Here is a 15,896-nt window from a genome sequence, read left to right on the forward strand (position 1 = left end):
TCCCTTTGCTCTACAACACACACACACAAGTCAAGACTAGGTAGATTTCTAGGGTTGACTGAAAAACATTTTTTCTTTTTATTTCAAGATAGGGTCTCTCTGTGTAGCTTTGGCTGTCCTGGAATTCTCCATGTAGACCAGGCTGGCTTTGAACTCATAGAGATTGCCTGCCTCTGTCTCCCCAGTAGAGTGCCGGGACTAAAGGAGTGCACCACCACCGCCTGGCTGGCTAAAAATTTGTTAATGCTACCCTTTAGAGAAAATATGGAGAGTATTTTTATGACCCTGGATTTCTAGAATGGGACATATTTAGAAGTCCTGCTTTTAATCTTTATCACTGTATAGACTGGAACCCACGTAAGGTAGCCTGTGCCTCATCCAGGGCTCTGGAGGTTAAGGCAGGAGGATAAGAAGTTCAAAGTGACTTTTGGCTACAAAGGTCCAGCTTGGGCCATGTGAAAATCTATATTAAAAAGGAAAAAAATTCCATTTCCATTTTAGAATGTTTTCTAAAATAAAAGTAACTGATTTTCCACACCAAGGCTTCTAGTTCTACCGTGTTTAGCAAATCAATACACATCAAGAAACAAAGATGAGGTTCTCTTAAATATTTGAAATTTTCAACTACTGCTGGCTAAAATGACCTGTGCAGACGACGGAAATGAAGCAGCTCTACCCACCGTCGGACATGCTTTTCAGCACGTAGAGGAAACACATCAGCAGACTCTTAATCTCTGACTGGTCCAGCTTGTCACAGCGAACCACAGAATTTCCCAGCATGCCACTCTGCTGATGCTGAAAGGAAACACAGGTTAGTTCTCTACTCTGTGATGCACACATCTCCCCTCGAAGGAAAGGGTTCTAGCTATGAGGCGGATCATACCAGCGGCAAAGAACCGGTAACCAGCCCACAGGCAGAAGTTCACAAGATGCCTCTCACAAGGGCTAACACAACCGCTGCTACCTCCAGCTCCGACTAAGGGGCAAGCCAGAAGGCATAAACCTTTCACACCCGAGGGACAGTTTTCAACACGCAAATGGGAAGGAAAATCGTCTGAAGGGCCAAGTCAAACCTCATGCAAGAAAAACCAAACATATGTCCATGAGGATCCATTCTGGGAGGGAGCCCTCCAAGGCACCACGTGACCCTCCTCTCAGAACGGTGAGGTGAACCCTGTGGAGCAGCGACAAACCAGCCCAGAAGCCTGCAACTGAGGCCCGTCGCTCAGGACACCGCATGGGTGTGCTTTGAGAGTGGAGGGAGAGACACCCAACAGACACCCAAAGGACACACAGGGACACACAGCACTTCCACAACCCTAGCTGTTGAGGCCGCTCCTCAGTCAGCTTATTGATACAGCAGTATCATGACAGATGACCCAAAGGACACACAGGGACACACAGCATTTCAACCACCCTAGCTGGAAAGGCTGATCCTCAGTCGGCTTTTTGTTACAGCAGTATCAGAGAGCTTGGGGCTGAGGATGAGCAGAGTTTTTACCACCAGGAAGCAGCGAGCTCAGACTCACATTGAAATAACTGAGTAAGAGTCTTAGCTCCTGACTAAAGACACAGAAGACTAAAAAAACAACCCTTTAGGTTGTACTTCCAATTTAAAAAGAACTTTTTTATTTTTGACAAGTACCAAATGAAAAAAAAAATCATAGAAAAAAGCTGGGTTTTTTCCCCCTAAAGTGTTGGTGGTCAATTGAAAAAATATACCTACATAAAATGAGTAGGTTCAACTAGCATGTGTGATCATTTTTATTTAAGGAAGAAATTTAGCTGCCTTTAGTGGTAAAAGTGTGTGGGTGCATCAGCAAGCCCCAAATGGAGTTGAGAGCTGGCAAGGGAACTCAGTACTTCTTGTGGGGAGAAGACCGGCACAGCGTGCAGAGTTTCCTCTGGCAAAGGTGGAACTGTTAGAAGGGAAAAGTCCACAGTGACCCGGTTTCTCCTGGCTGACAGGCAGCTCTCCTCCTCTCCAGCACTGGGCACGACACAAGCAGAATGCCTCCGGAGCAGCTTGTCCCTCTATACATGGAGGCATGTCAGGGTCAAGGGAAGAGTTCAACACATCACGGCACACCCAGACTGAGACGGCCATGTCTCAGCACCGAAAGATAACGGTGGCACCGATGGTTGCAGAATCTGTGACAAGGTCGCAACCCTGGTGCCGAGGTTGAGAAAGGATTGCTCCGAGAAGGAGGAACACATCCCTAAATGCCTGTTTACTGGCAAAGAGCTTTCCTGTAACTTAAGTAACTCAGGGATATAGAGCCCCAAGAAATACCAATTTACCAATTCCAGGTTAATATCAAGCTCCATCTTTTCCTACAAAGTTCTGGGGAGGCTGAGGCTGCAGTAAGGTGAACAGGATTTAGTAGAACAAAGGGAGTGTGTGTTCGAAGGAGATACAGTGTAACTAAAGTGGTCCACCCACGGCTCAGCACTGGTAAGATTAACCCGTCTGTTTTGGGGGCCTTGGGAGGCAAAATGCCAGAATCGTTTGCTCCTACCTGCCCCATTGTAATGTAAACACTGCCTGGATTTGCGACCCTGGAAATAGAAGTCAGAGTTTCAAGTGACTCGGTGGATATAGAGCTCCATGACAGGGCACTTGCCCGACATGCAGAAGGCTATGGTTTTCAGTTACCAGCGGCACACTAAAACCGTAAGAGGACTGACACAAGAATTCAAGCGTGTAAGCCATACCCACAGGAAAAGCTCTTGTCATCTGTTGCATGCCATGTAAGGTGTTTAAAAGCAATAACCCCAGAGGTCACATGTAATAAAAGCAGAGTGAGAAGCAGGTTACTCTGGCTCCACCCATTCCATAAGAAACACCGGGTTATGTGAAAAGAAATCACCTTATCCAGGGAATTGCTCTTCTCGGGGTTCCTTTCTGGGAGGCTGTTCCCCGAGTCGGTGCTGATGAGCGAGCCTCTTGAGTCGGCGTTTCTCACGCTGTTGATGTTGGGGGTTGAGGCTGTATATGGAGACGCTAAATGGAAATCAAAGCAAGACCCAGTTTTGGTTAGACGGCACAAAATAAAGAGAAGCACTCAACTTCGAGAGGAACTGTTTTCATGGCTAGTATTTTTCCACAAGGACATGACTTGAGAGTTGTATTAAATTATTTCACCTTTTTAAAATATTTAATTTTATGTAAGTGTCCGTCTGCATGTACGCATGTACACCACGTGTGTAAAGTGCCAGGGAGCCAGAAGAGGGAGTCAGAAGTCCTGGAACTGGAGTGACAGACGGCTGTGGGTCGACATGTGGTGCTGGGAGCTGAGCCCAGGTCCTCTGCAAGACCGGGGAGCACTCTCAACCACTGAGCTGGCTCAGCAGTTACATCACCCCTTGAAAGCCCAGGCAAGGGCAGACCGAGATCAGAATAACCTTTCATAGACGCACTGTTCATTCGCTTACCAGAAGCTACTCTTGTTCCCTCAGACTAAAGCACATGGATGATTTCAGAATGGGATCCAAAGTGGAAGAAGGATGGTTACAACCAAAACATTTAATCAAAAAGCAAGCTCTATCATAAACCTGTAATGGACAACCTGCATGCTAAGCTGCCTCAGGAAATTCTCAGAAAGCGCAAGGGGACATTTAAAAACCATACGGACCCACAATGCTAATTTGACCCTGGCCAGAGACTGCATTTCAACGGATGACAGTGCTATGGGCTGACATCTCGTCTTCCTGAAGCTGGTGTTTGGTATTTTGCTATGGTAAAAAAGCAAGTTTTAGGCAACAATGTGGAACAGGAAGTGTACACTCTGATTCTGAAGTACAGAAACCAAGTATCCATACCGTATAAACAACCCACTAGCAACAGCTTGAAGTCACAACAGTGAAATCAAAGCACTTTTCCTTACATTTATCCACACTGCTTTTAAAAGGCCTACTAAGTACTGTTTGTTTTTAAGGCCTGAACTGTAAAACAGAGAGGTAAATTCTGATAAACAATGCTATTAGTTTCAACTTGAAGATACTATGAAAAGTTATGACAGTTAGTTATATCCTCCCTTAATCTGTAAACTGAAAATGTCTGGCACTGTCTGTTGCAAAGGAAGGAAGGAAGGAAGGGAGGGAGGGAGGGAGGAAGGAAGGAAGGAAGGAAGGAAGGAAGGAAGGAAGGAAGGAAGGAAATCTTTTAGAGATGAAAATTTTACATGTAAGAAACAACAGTATTTGAAGGTAGGAACCTGCCTTCACCTGGGAACTATGGAGTCTTTCTTTCCCCTCTCCACGCCCCCTCTCTCTAGTCAGGGTTTCTCTGTGTAGCTTTGGAGCCTGTCCCAGAACTTGCTCCGCAGTCCAGACCAGACTTGAACTCACAGAATCTGCCCCGAGTGCACCACAACCACCTGGCTTTTTCTTTTTCTAAAGATTTAATTATTTATTATGTATACAGTATTCTGTCTGTATGTATCTGGAGAGGGCTCCAGATCTCATTACAGATGGTTGTGAGCCACCATGTGGTTTTGGGGACTTGAATCTCTGGAAGGGCAGCAGTGCTCTTAACCTCTGGGTCATCTCTCCAGCTGGAGATTTTCTTAAGGTAAGGAATTACCTTCCTGTTTAGATAAGATGAAATAAATTATACACTAAAGATGCTTTTTTGGACTTGGCATCCTGTGAACCTTCAGCAGAAAGAGGGCATGAGACTCTTGGCCCTGTGCTTGGCGGCTGTGGGAGCACGGTGCAGAAGACCCAAGCCAAAAAGTACCAGGACTGCAAGCTACAACAGGACATTGCAGATTTCAGCAGGAAAATGGGCTCAGACAGGAAGGATGGAGAGATGGATGGATGGATGGATGGATGGATGGATGGATGGGCAGACTGACGGATGGACAGACAGACTGACAGATGACTATAAGCCATGCTCAGTTTTTCTAAGTCTCTTAGTTGTCATACTTTTAAATTTCATTGCTAATGGCTCGTGTTCATCACCTCTTATCAACCCGGAGATGATCTTGATGGTTACAGATGTGTGTGTAACACACATGTAAATCCTCCCTTCCTAGCATTTACTGCAAAGTACACACAAGGCTGCGTGACTCCACACTTCAGACTGTCACAGGAATGGGTGGAAATCCGTACGAAGAAATTATAACTCCATTTCCATAGGGAGAGAAAAGAAATACAGGCTGTGACCACATGGTAGTTATAGTTCTCTTAAAGCGATCAAAGCTCACAGTGGCGATAGGACTCGGAACTCAGGTGAAAGGGGTCAAGAAGCAGACACTATACCCACCATTCTCAGATTTCCAAGTTGCAGGCCTAATTTAAGGCAAACAGATGCAAATGAAGTAACTCAAATCAACATGCATTTCTTGTTCTCACAATGCATGTGTGTAAGCACACGTATGCAGGTGTATGTGTGTTTGTGTCCTTGCCAAGGAATGACTTTATTTAATTTTCAAGTATTTTTTTAAAATATGAACATTTATTTCAGGAATTAATCAGTGATGTCACTTTCACACGGAATGACTTCAGAAATTATTTTTCTTTTATGAATATGGCCGTTTTGCCTTCATGCAAATGCACCTGCCCACAGAGGCCAGAAGGGGGCATCAGATCCTTTGGAAATGAAGTTAGAGACAGCCGTGGGCACTGGGAACAGAACCCAGGTCCTCTGCAAGAGCAACAAGTGCTCCTAACCATTGAACTATCTCTCCAGCCCACAGGGATTGGGTTTTTGAAGGCCTTAAACAACATATGACTAAAATACAGTTTGGTTCCACTCCCTTTCGTTTATACAAAACTGATGGGAGGGGAACTGGGAATCTGAGGGGGGTTGGTTCTCTAAAGCGGAAGGAATCTTAGAGTGATTTTTATCCAGTAACCCATTCTAGAAATTCTCATGTACATACTCTGAAGACTTCTGAGGGACTTGCCCTCAGGATGTTTGATAATACGACTTCTTCACATTTTCCAGAAGGATAAATCCCAGCACCAAAGTCAGCTGGAGGCTCCCTCATGAGTGACAGCTGCAATAGCATCCAGAACAAAACCCAAATCTAGCGGCAAACCCTGTTCCCAGGTGGGGCTTCCCTGGAAGATGTTTCTAAAAGGAACGAGGATCACTGCTGAAGCAAAGAGAAAGCCGAGGGTAAAGAAAGCTGCTGTGGTCGCCTTCTGAAAAAGTGGATTTGGCTGTGGAAATTCAATAAAGAATGAAAAGAGACCAGTCACAAGCCCTAACTGTACCATGTACACACAGGAGTCCGAGTCTGCCATTCGGGTCATGGTAAGGATACCCCCAGCGGCTTCTTGCTACCTTCCCAAGGAATCTCAAATCCTAACACTGAATATTCTGAATCGAATGAACACTGTGACTTCTGAATAAGAGTGAATTGGATGTGGCTTGATCATTTCCACCAAGTCTGCCATGTTTCCCTTGTGGTCCTGTCCAGTACTGGCCAGAGAGAACAGAGCACTAAGACTTCCAAACACATTGGCAGGCTTTGGACTCGTCTCTTTGGCCCCGAGAATGCATTCATTCTAAAGCATGGATCCCACAATGCAACTAAGCTAGCTATAACAACAACAGCACATGTTTCCATGGCAACCACTCTACACTGCATCAGCCTTTTATCCTGATAATGGTAGCTTAGTGATAAGGACACAGAGGCTGCAGGCGTTAAAACACCCCAAGGGACAACCAGGTAGTGGTGGAGTCCAGAAGCAAATCCACACCTGCTTGAGCTAAGCCAGTACGGGAACCACTGCACCAAACCCTCTAGAGGCCATCTCCCTACTCACAGCAAGGACTCAGTGTCCGTGCAGAGCAGGGCAGAACCACAAAACGCCCTGCAACAGTCGACATTTGTGGGACATTTACCATGGGCTTCCCTCTGCTCCCAGAATTTACTGTGTATTAGCTTTTAATCTATAAAAATCTTTATATATATAGAAAGGGGGAACATAACCATGTCAATTATCCATTAGAAAAATGAGCTCCAGGACTGGGTTGGCAGTGTAGGATAGTTTCCACTAGACGTCGGCATGGGCTTTCTGATGTCACAAGCTACGCTCATTTCATTGTGTTCTCTGAAAAAGGGTATATAACAGAGACAGTAAGAACACTGAATCCGGCCAGGCGGTGGTGGCGCATGCCTTTAATCCCAGCACTTGGGAGGCAGAGGCAGGCAGATCTCTGTGAGTTCGAGACTAGCCTGGTCTACAAGAGCTAGTTCCAGGACAGCTTTCAAAGCCAGAGAAACCCTATCTCAAAAAAAAAAAAAAACAAAAAAACAAAAAAACAAAAAAACCCAAAAAACCAAAACAAAACAAACAAAAAAGAGCACTGATTTGGGAGGCATGCCTTAGTCTGGTAAATCCAGTGGCTAAAAGGCATGTCTTGTCTTGCCCCATGATTTGTAGCATTAACGGGTGGCGTAGCCACTAGCCACAGTGGGATGCTTTACGGACACAGAGTGTGGTTAGCGGAGGGCAACTGGAGACAGAATTAGACTGTGAACGCCCTATTAAAATCCTCCGATCTTGCTTGCATATGTATTTCTCTGCTCATGTCTCATTATCGTTATGCAGCTCAATTAGTCAGAACATAAATAGGTGCATTTTCCGCAGACAGACGTCTCCCTCTGAGTCTTGATTTATGCCATCTGTTTTCCTTCCCATGGGGCTGTTTTTAAAACGGAGGAGGAAAAGGGTGCCGAACAGAAGATCTCAGAGAACCGATCTCTAGGATCAGATCCCAGCTACAAACTGCCTCCTCCTTCAGAATTATGAACAAGACTGTCACGCCTCATCTAGCTCACCAGCATGACATGGAAATCTTCCTCTCACCCCAGTAGCTGCTGACAGTTTGCTTCTCAAAGCATAAAGAATCCAATTCAGATTTAAGAGCCAATCAGCTGCAGAGGCAAACAAAAGGCAATGTGGCGTTGAGTGTCGGTGTGACCCTGTTTCGGATTCACCAGCATCCTGATTACAGCGCCTGACAGACTTGCGTGGTGAAATGCCACAACCCGGAGACTATCCAAGGCAGAAGGACCAAGTCCTAAGTTACCCTAATGACTTGTGAGAGTGAAAGTCCTCTGAGGAACACAGGACAAGGCCAGTAAGAGCAAGGAACATTACCGATGCCAGAGATGGCGCCCAAGAGGTCTTTGTGCAGGCTGTGGTCTAGTGTGTTTCCCTTCTGTGGCGTCATGAGTGGATTCCCTGTGGGCACAGCCAGGGGCTCGTCCTTCACAATCTGCCAAAGGGAAGAGAAGAAACGGTTAGAGGTGGCTGAACAAGGCACGTGGCCTTCAAGTGTAAAGGCGAGACACAAAACAGCTGGACAGATTCAGCATCTCCAGGGGGTAGGCAGATGCACGCACGAGAGGCGTGCCTACAAGAGAGGAGGACGCAGAGGGACCAGAGGAGGAGAGCACAGAGGAGGCAGGGGTCCTAAGGTGAGGAGGCAGGGAAAGGCCGCTCCTCGTTCTACCCATCTCTTCTCTGGCCCAAACACCTCTCCCATTTTGTCCTGGCCACACCCCCACTTCCTGCCTTTCTGGACTCACTGAAACCTCTCCCCCTGTAGAGTGAAGGTGTCCCTTCTCTTCTGACTGCAGCAACGTCAGGGTTTCCTGTCCTTGTAAGTCAGGGTTTCCTGTCCTTGTAAATCAGAGGCATCAGCTACAGCTTCTGGATGCTCCGATGGGAACTCACCGTTCCAGGAGAATGTATATTAATTTTAAATATATCAAGAAGGTGGATTTTTACTTTGGTGAAACCCAAAGCAAGACCTTCTGTTCGTGTTCTCTGGGGTTAGAACAAGACAGGGAGATCATGCTTTGTCCTGAGTCACTCGGCTTAGAGAAGCTCTGGGAGTAAGAGGACACACATGTGGAAAGTGACTCAGGAAAACGCCAGATCAGAGTGAGGCCGAGGAGGGTAAACTTCACACCACACCACTGGAAACAGAAACACGAGTGGTACCAACCTGGACCCGCTTAGAATAACATGATTTAAGGGTGAATAGTGTAAAAATAGGACAATGTGGGGATCAGAGAGATGGCTCAGGGTTAAGAGCACTGGCTGTTTTCCTAGAGGACCTGGTTTGATTCCCAGCACCTATAAGGTGGCTCACAACCACCTGTAACTCCAGTTCCCAAAGTGGCCAGATTAACAATGGCTCATGGTCGAGAATATACAGGCAAAGGATTCAGTGATGTCTGTTAAAATCATTAGCAGATAGAGCCACTGAGGCCAGGAAAAGATATTTGAGGAAGATACTTTGGGTTATGAAATTTTGATAAATTTTCATAGTTAGAAATGGTCCGTGGAGACAACTTTTGGTTCCTGAGTTCAGATTCCCAACAACCATGTAAGAGCTGGGCATGGTGGAGTGTGTGGCCCAGCACTGGGGGTGGGGAGCAGAAATGGGCGGATCTCAAGAGCTCTCCAGGCAGCTAGTGTATCAGTCAGCAAGCTCCAGGTTCACTGAGAGACCCTGCTGTCCTCCCAACAACACGGGATTGAAGATGATGACCTCTGTTCTCTACACACCACACGCATCTGTGCGCGTACACACATGCACACAGGGTGAGCACTTGCTTCTCATTTGTAGTTAATAAGGATAAAGCCTTTTGCAATTTAGTTACGACAAGGAATCGGACATTCATGCTTTGAAAATGTTGAATTCTAGGATGATTCCAAGAATCTTTCATTTATTTATTTTCTATGTATGGCTCTTTTGCCCATGTGTCCCATGTTTCTCTTCCTGACATCTCTGACTTACAGTCTAATGGAGAGAAACAGGACTCAAAGAGGTGGCTTTCCCCAGAATGGGCATGGGGTACAGTTAGAGCCGAGCCCTACATGAGCAATAATGGAGAAAGGTTAGCGCCACGCCAGCTTCTTGTGCCTTGATCCCGATTCCTTGTAGCCCGGGCTAGCCTTGAATGTGTGATCCTCCTGTGACCTCCTGAGTGCTGGGACAGCTGAGACATGTGTCATCACTTGCATCTTGCTGAGCAGATCGAATTAGGCCATTAATAGAGCCAGGGTTGAAAGTTTATCCATGATGATTCCATCTTAGTCTAAGCATACTGGCCACTCCTCTGGAGGACCCTGTTTGGGTTCCCAGCTCCCACGACAGCTCACGACTGCCTCTAACTCCAGTTCCAAGAGAGCTGATGCCCTATTTGGGCTTCCACTGGCACAGACATGTGGGCCACACACACATAAGATAAAAATAGACACATCTTACAACTTTTAAAAAAGGAATATAATCTCCCATGGGTATTATGCAGTATGATGTTATCAGAACAAGGAAGGGTAGACGGTTGAGTAGGGTCCCCTGAAATCCATGCCTACCTGGAGTGTCAGTGTTACCATACTTGAAAATGGTATCTTTCTACATATCAATAGGATGTAAATTAAGAGTTCACACTGGACGGGGCTCTCAATTCAGCCTCTAGTGTCTTTTCAGGAAAAGGAAAGGGGGTGGGCTCACAAAGTGGAGTGACAAAGCCAGCAGCTGCAGCCATGAGGAACCACCCCTCCCCCTGCAGCCTCATGACTGCACTCTCCAAGTGAGGGAACCAAACTCCACCATGCCGAGTCACAGTCTAAAGCCCTCTGTTATAGCAGCCCCGGGACACTGAGAGGTGTAGTCAGCAGATCAGCTCACGTACACTGCCTGGGTTCACGGGGAAGGGTGAGACATCCTTCACGTTGATGCGCTGGACGTTTTCGATGAGCAGACCAAAGAGAGGCAGGTAGAGAGTGGCTATCCGTGCCTGGTGACTCTGGAAGAAGAGACAGACATGTCCCGCCCAGTTCCACAAGATACATTAATTATAAAACTGTTGGCCGATGCTAGGGCTTCTTATTGGCTAGCTCTGTCTTAATATCAACCCATTTCTATTAATCTAAGTATTTCCATGTGGTCTTATTCCTTCCTCTGCTGCATGCCACTAGTGTCTGCCTACACTTCCCAGAATTCTCCTTGCTGCCTAGCCCTGCCTATCCTTCCTGAGCAAAGCACTGGCAGACTGAGTTACACTGTCTGTTGCTTTTGTTTGGATTTTTCCCTTAATGAAAAAAAAAAAAAGCTGTTAAGAGGATTTATTTAATTGGCTATTTCCCTTACACCACTTAAAATAAAGGACATTTACCAATGCATACTTCCCTCCTCTGGGAGCCACTCACCCTTGAAGCGTATCTGTCATCAAAAGAATGCTTTATCAGCAGGTTCTTGAGCATACTGATGGCAATGACTCGAACCTCTCGGAATTCCTGGAGGGCAGTGCCCACCTCCCTGAGCAACAATCCCACCAAGAAGTGGTTTCTGCAGAATTCATCCGTTAAGGAGTAGTCGAGCTGGAGATCTGAAATAAAGACAGCACTCGGGTTCAGGACGGTCGGATGGTGCCTGAGCCACATAAGAATGTCACCCATCTCCACTCGTCCTCCACCGCTGTGTGGCTACAGGTGATTCTGCCAGGCTACCCTGCTCTTAACACGTCAAATTCTAACAGGAAAACCAAACTGAAACACAAAATAGCGGCCCTGAATTTTGAGTGTGGAACTGGCTTTAGTACCAACTTTTAGAATATACGACAGCAATCATGTTAAAAATACTTTAGTGACAAAATTTTTAAAATGAAGTTACCGTACTAACACTACTACAGGAGATCAGCTTTTAAATAAAACTACATCATTAAAGAATTAATACATATGATTTATTCAAATGTCATTTACTTCTTGAGTAAATGCATTCCCTAGCTATCAATGTCTGTTACAGCCCTAATGAAACCAACCTATTTTATAAATGATACACACGGCAGCACGTAACCTACCTATTCCACTTCCATTAAACAAATGCATGATTTCTGCTGTCTTTCCTAAAGTGTCTCTCTTAAACTACAATGAAATACACTAAACCAAACCAGTAACTCGTGAGCAAGTGCCGTGATGAGGAGAGTTCATCTGGAAAAGAGGAGGGGGACAGACAGGAAACCTACTGAAAGGGGTCAATCAAAGCAGGCACACATGCCCCCGAACGGCAGGAAGCACAAAGAAGGACCAAGTCAGCCACTGACACCATCACCCAAGAAAGTCCTAAGGACCGTCCTTGCAGATCCTCAACACATCAGTCCCTACAGAGAACACTCAGCAGTAGAAAGAAAGGATATCTGTCTCTCCAGAATGATCATGTTCAGCTGCTCACAGTTCACAGTTTCTGCAGACTAGACTCTACAGCTGGGGCACCCCTAAATCTCGGAGGGGAGATAATGACTTATGGTCTTGTTTGCTGTGTCTGGCTTAGGGTCCAGTGCATGAAAACAAGTAGACGCACAGAACTCAGTCTCTCCAGACTCAGAGGGTCGGGAGCAGCATGCAAACACAAAATGCTCAGGAAAAAGCCACGTGCTTCACGCTCCTGAGGCTTCCACGGACAAGGGCTGTGGGAGTGGTGGGGTGTGGTTTGGGGGTGAAGCAGGGCTTTGCTTGTTCTGCTTCTTGAAACAGCATGCCAGAGAATCAAGACACACCCCAGGAGCACACCTCAAGTCTGAGGTTTGGCAGCAATGTCTTAGCTCAATGGAAAACAAATTCACCCATTCATCAGAAATTGAAAACCTGATTGGATGTGCAGAGACGCCCGAATGGATACTCTAGGAAGCAGCTGAGCAATCACTTGCATTCCTTTTCTTTGTGGGGGGTAAACTGGAGGAAAATGCAAGGATAAGAGGCCTCCGCCCCACACCTACCTACAGGAGTGTCATTTGACTCCACAGTTGGTGAAAGAAAAGCTAATTTACAAGAGGGGAAAGCAAAACAAAAACAAACGCAGTAAATAAGACAGGTCTCTGTTAAGTAAAAGAATTTTAAAATGAAAAACAAGTCACGATGTCTATGTCTGACAAACCCAGAAAAACTTCAGGCCTGCTACCCTCATTTGTATGGCTGTCTCTAGGTTTGCTGAAAAGCCAGTTTCTACTAAGATTTTATCAATGACTGTGGAAATGGAAATCACACACACACACACACACACACACACACACACACACACACACACACAGCAGAAGATACTCATCCATGAATAAAATTAAATTGTTGGATAACATTTGAATTAGTACTTTTCTTTTTTACAAATGACACAATTCTCTTTGTGAGAAAGGGAGCCGTGTAGAGGTAGATTACCTTGGTACCTCTGAATCCTGCCTTTTCCAAATGGCATCGGCAAGTTCAAAGGGATGTAGTGTTCATGGTTGCACACCACTCGGAGAAACTCAAACTTGTACTCAAAGAGAGTCTGCAGGAAGAAATGCTTAGACATGAAAACCTTGCTGGATATTGGATACTGGGTTCTAATAAACCTATTAGAAGTAAAGTACCCAAGGATTCACTCCTTGGCCCATGGGGACCAAACGCTTGTTTCTTTGTAGACGTTAGGATGGCTACAGGCATTTGTGTGAAAACCAAGAACACACTTCATTAACTAATGCCTTCAGCAGACTTTAAGTCACTCATTATTGATGCTTCTCATGTCTAAAAGGATCAAGTAGCTTACAATTACACAGATTCAATACAATTAAAAAATATCAATAAGCGGGAGGGCAATAAAGATAATTCTGTGGGAAAGGCTACATGGTTACTTCTTTGGTCCAGGTAAACGATCTGCGATCCACACCGCACAGGCTTTTGGTTGTTAAGTCAGTCTAGGGGCTGAAGAACAAGTGTCTATTTTTTGTTCAGGGCTACTTGACCCCTAACACATTTATGCATACCAGTAATGACCCCTAACACATTTATGCATACCAGTAAGCACCAGCATACCCAAGAGGGGAGTCAAGTTCCTCTAGAGGAACAAAAGAAAAGTCTGACGAGAACCGAGAACAACAGGTGGGTTCCCAGATGTGAACGGGGCTAGCCAGATTCAAGGAACAGTGTCCAGGGCCACGCTACCTTGGGGTCTCCGGGAGCAAAGCAGCTGATGTAGTTGTTGATCTGCTTGAAGACGAAGCCCCTGTCCATGAAGGTGAAGCATCTCTGTGGGCCAACAAGCCAAGAGCCATTAGCTGAGACCCACCATTTGCAGAACCCTGGCTTCTAGCCAGCTTTCTCTGTTCCTAGTTTATGCTTTGACATAAACACACACCCTCTACTTGTCAGACTACTTCTAGTGTCATTCTTTTGGGTAAAGTCCACCACAGAGGGTGCCCTTTCTCTTTGGAGGTCCCCACCACAGAGGGTGCCTTTTCCCCCTGAAGTCCCCACCACAGACGGTGCCTTTCCCCCTGAAGTCCCCACCACAGACGGTGCCTTTCCCCCTGAAGTCCCCACCACAGACGGTGCCTTTCCCCCTGAAGTCCCCACCACAGACGGTGCCTTTCCCCCTGAAGTCCCCACCACAGAGGGTGCCTTTCCTCGTGGAGTCCCCACCACAGAGGGTGCCTTTCCCCCTGAATTCCCCACCACAGAGGGTGCCCTTTCCCTCCTGGAGTCCCCACCACAGACGGTGCCTTTCCCTCCTGGAGTCCCCACCACAAAAGGTGCCTTTCCTCCTGGAGGTTCCCCACCACAGAGGGTGCCTTTCCCCCTGAATTCCCCACCACAGAGGGTGCCCTTTCCCTCCTGGAGTCCCCACCACAGAGGGTGCCTTTCCCCCTGAAGTCCCCACCACAGAGGGTGCCTTCCCTCCTGGAGGCCCCACCACTGAGGGTGCCCTTTCCCTCCTGGAGGCCCCACCATAGAGGGTGCCTTTCCTCCTGGAGTCCCCACCACAAAGGGTGCCTTTCCCTCCTGGAATCCCCACCACAGAGGGTGCCTTCCCTCCTGGAGTCCCCACCACAGAGGGTGCCTTCCCTCCTGGAGTCCCCACCACAGAGGGTGCCTTTCCTCCTGGAGGCCCCACCATAGAGGGTGCCTTTCCTCCTGGAGTCCCCACCACAGAGGGTGCCTTCCCTCCTGGAGTCCCCACCACAGAGGGTGCCTTCCCTCCTGGAGTCCCCACCACAGAGGGTGCCTTCCCTCCTGGAGGCCCCACCATAGAGGGTGCCTTCCCTCCTGGAGGCCCTCACCTTGATGAACACAGCAAGGCTGTGGTTTGCATTCTTAGAAGCCTCCGGGTTATCTCGAAACTTCTGCGTGATATGTGGCATCAGCATGTTCACCACGGTTTCCACCGCATGATGGTAGGAGGCTGGAAACCTCTGGTTTCGCAGTAGCTGAAAGGGATTCACAGCAAACATTTATGATGTCTTAAGTTGTAACATTAGAGGTGGAGTAATCTCAGCTCCAGGTCAATTAAAAACAAAACAAAACAAAACCGAACAGAGTTCTAAAGTAAATTGTCTGGGGTTGGATATAGTGAGTTGCACTCTTTCTAATACAGTCTAGTAAGTCTGCAAAAAGTAGGTTTCCATACACTATTTTCTCAACACTTCTGGGAAGGAAAATCTCACAAGTAAAAAAAAAAATTAACCTGATTTTTAAAATCTAATTATAATGTAATACTTGAAAGTGTATGATAAAAGTGTTCAAATTTGTCAAATATTTGGAACTGCTTTGATATAATAAAGAGAACCTTGGTAGTTTATATAAATGAGGAAAGAAATTCTGATGCAAGAGCTTAGGCAGGAAAAGGGAGCCTGCATTTCCTCTATGCAGGAGCCTACATTTCTCAGACACTATTATATTCTTTACTCAAGATTTAAAAAGCAAAGTGGTGTGTGTGTGTGTGTGTGTGTGTGTGTGTGTGTGTGTGTGTGTGTGTGTGTATAGGTCAGAGAACAACTATTAGGAGTCTTTACTTCTACCATGTGGCCCCCAGGGACTAAACTCAGGTCATCAGACTTGGTGGTAATAATGCCTTTGCCCACTGAGACATTTTGTTGGCCCTTCTCAGAGAA

The 15,896-nt window shown here is 46.4% G+C and overlaps 1 protein-coding gene across 15 annotated transcripts in view; it reads right to left on the reverse strand.

The window, feature by feature from the left end:
- The window catches only part of Dock9 (dedicator of cytokinesis 9), a 253,751-nt gene that overhangs the window by 50,536 nt on the left and 187,319 nt on the right, over nt 1-15,896 (reverse strand). For all 15 annotated transcript variants that reach the window (XR_003479914.2, XM_027389665.2, XM_027389660.2 and 12 more), the window contains exons 28-35: nt 15,066-15,212; nt 13,951-14,034; nt 13,186-13,297; nt 11,188-11,366; nt 10,671-10,784; nt 8,122-8,239; nt 2,871-3,004; nt 681-795 (exon numbers count right to left, since the gene is read on the reverse strand). Coding sequence is in view for 14 of the 15 variants with exons in the window: in XM_027389665.2 (XP_027245466.1) it covers nt 681-795; nt 2,871-3,004; nt 8,122-8,239; nt 10,671-10,784; nt 11,188-11,366; nt 13,186-13,297; nt 13,951-14,034; nt 15,066-15,212 (1,003 nt within the window). In the remaining variant the exon portion in view is untranslated. The remainder of the gene's footprint in view (nt 1-680; nt 796-2,870; nt 3,005-8,121; nt 8,240-10,670; nt 10,785-11,187; nt 11,367-13,185; nt 13,298-13,950; nt 14,035-15,065; nt 15,213-15,896) is intronic.

The sequence above is a fragment of the Cricetulus griseus genome (assembly GCF_003668045.3).
Source record: "Cricetulus griseus strain 17A/GY chromosome 1 unlocalized genomic scaffold, alternate assembly CriGri-PICRH-1.0 chr1_1, whole genome shotgun sequence".
Classification (NCBI taxonomy): domain Eukaryota; kingdom Metazoa; phylum Chordata; class Mammalia; order Rodentia; family Cricetidae; genus Cricetulus; species Cricetulus griseus.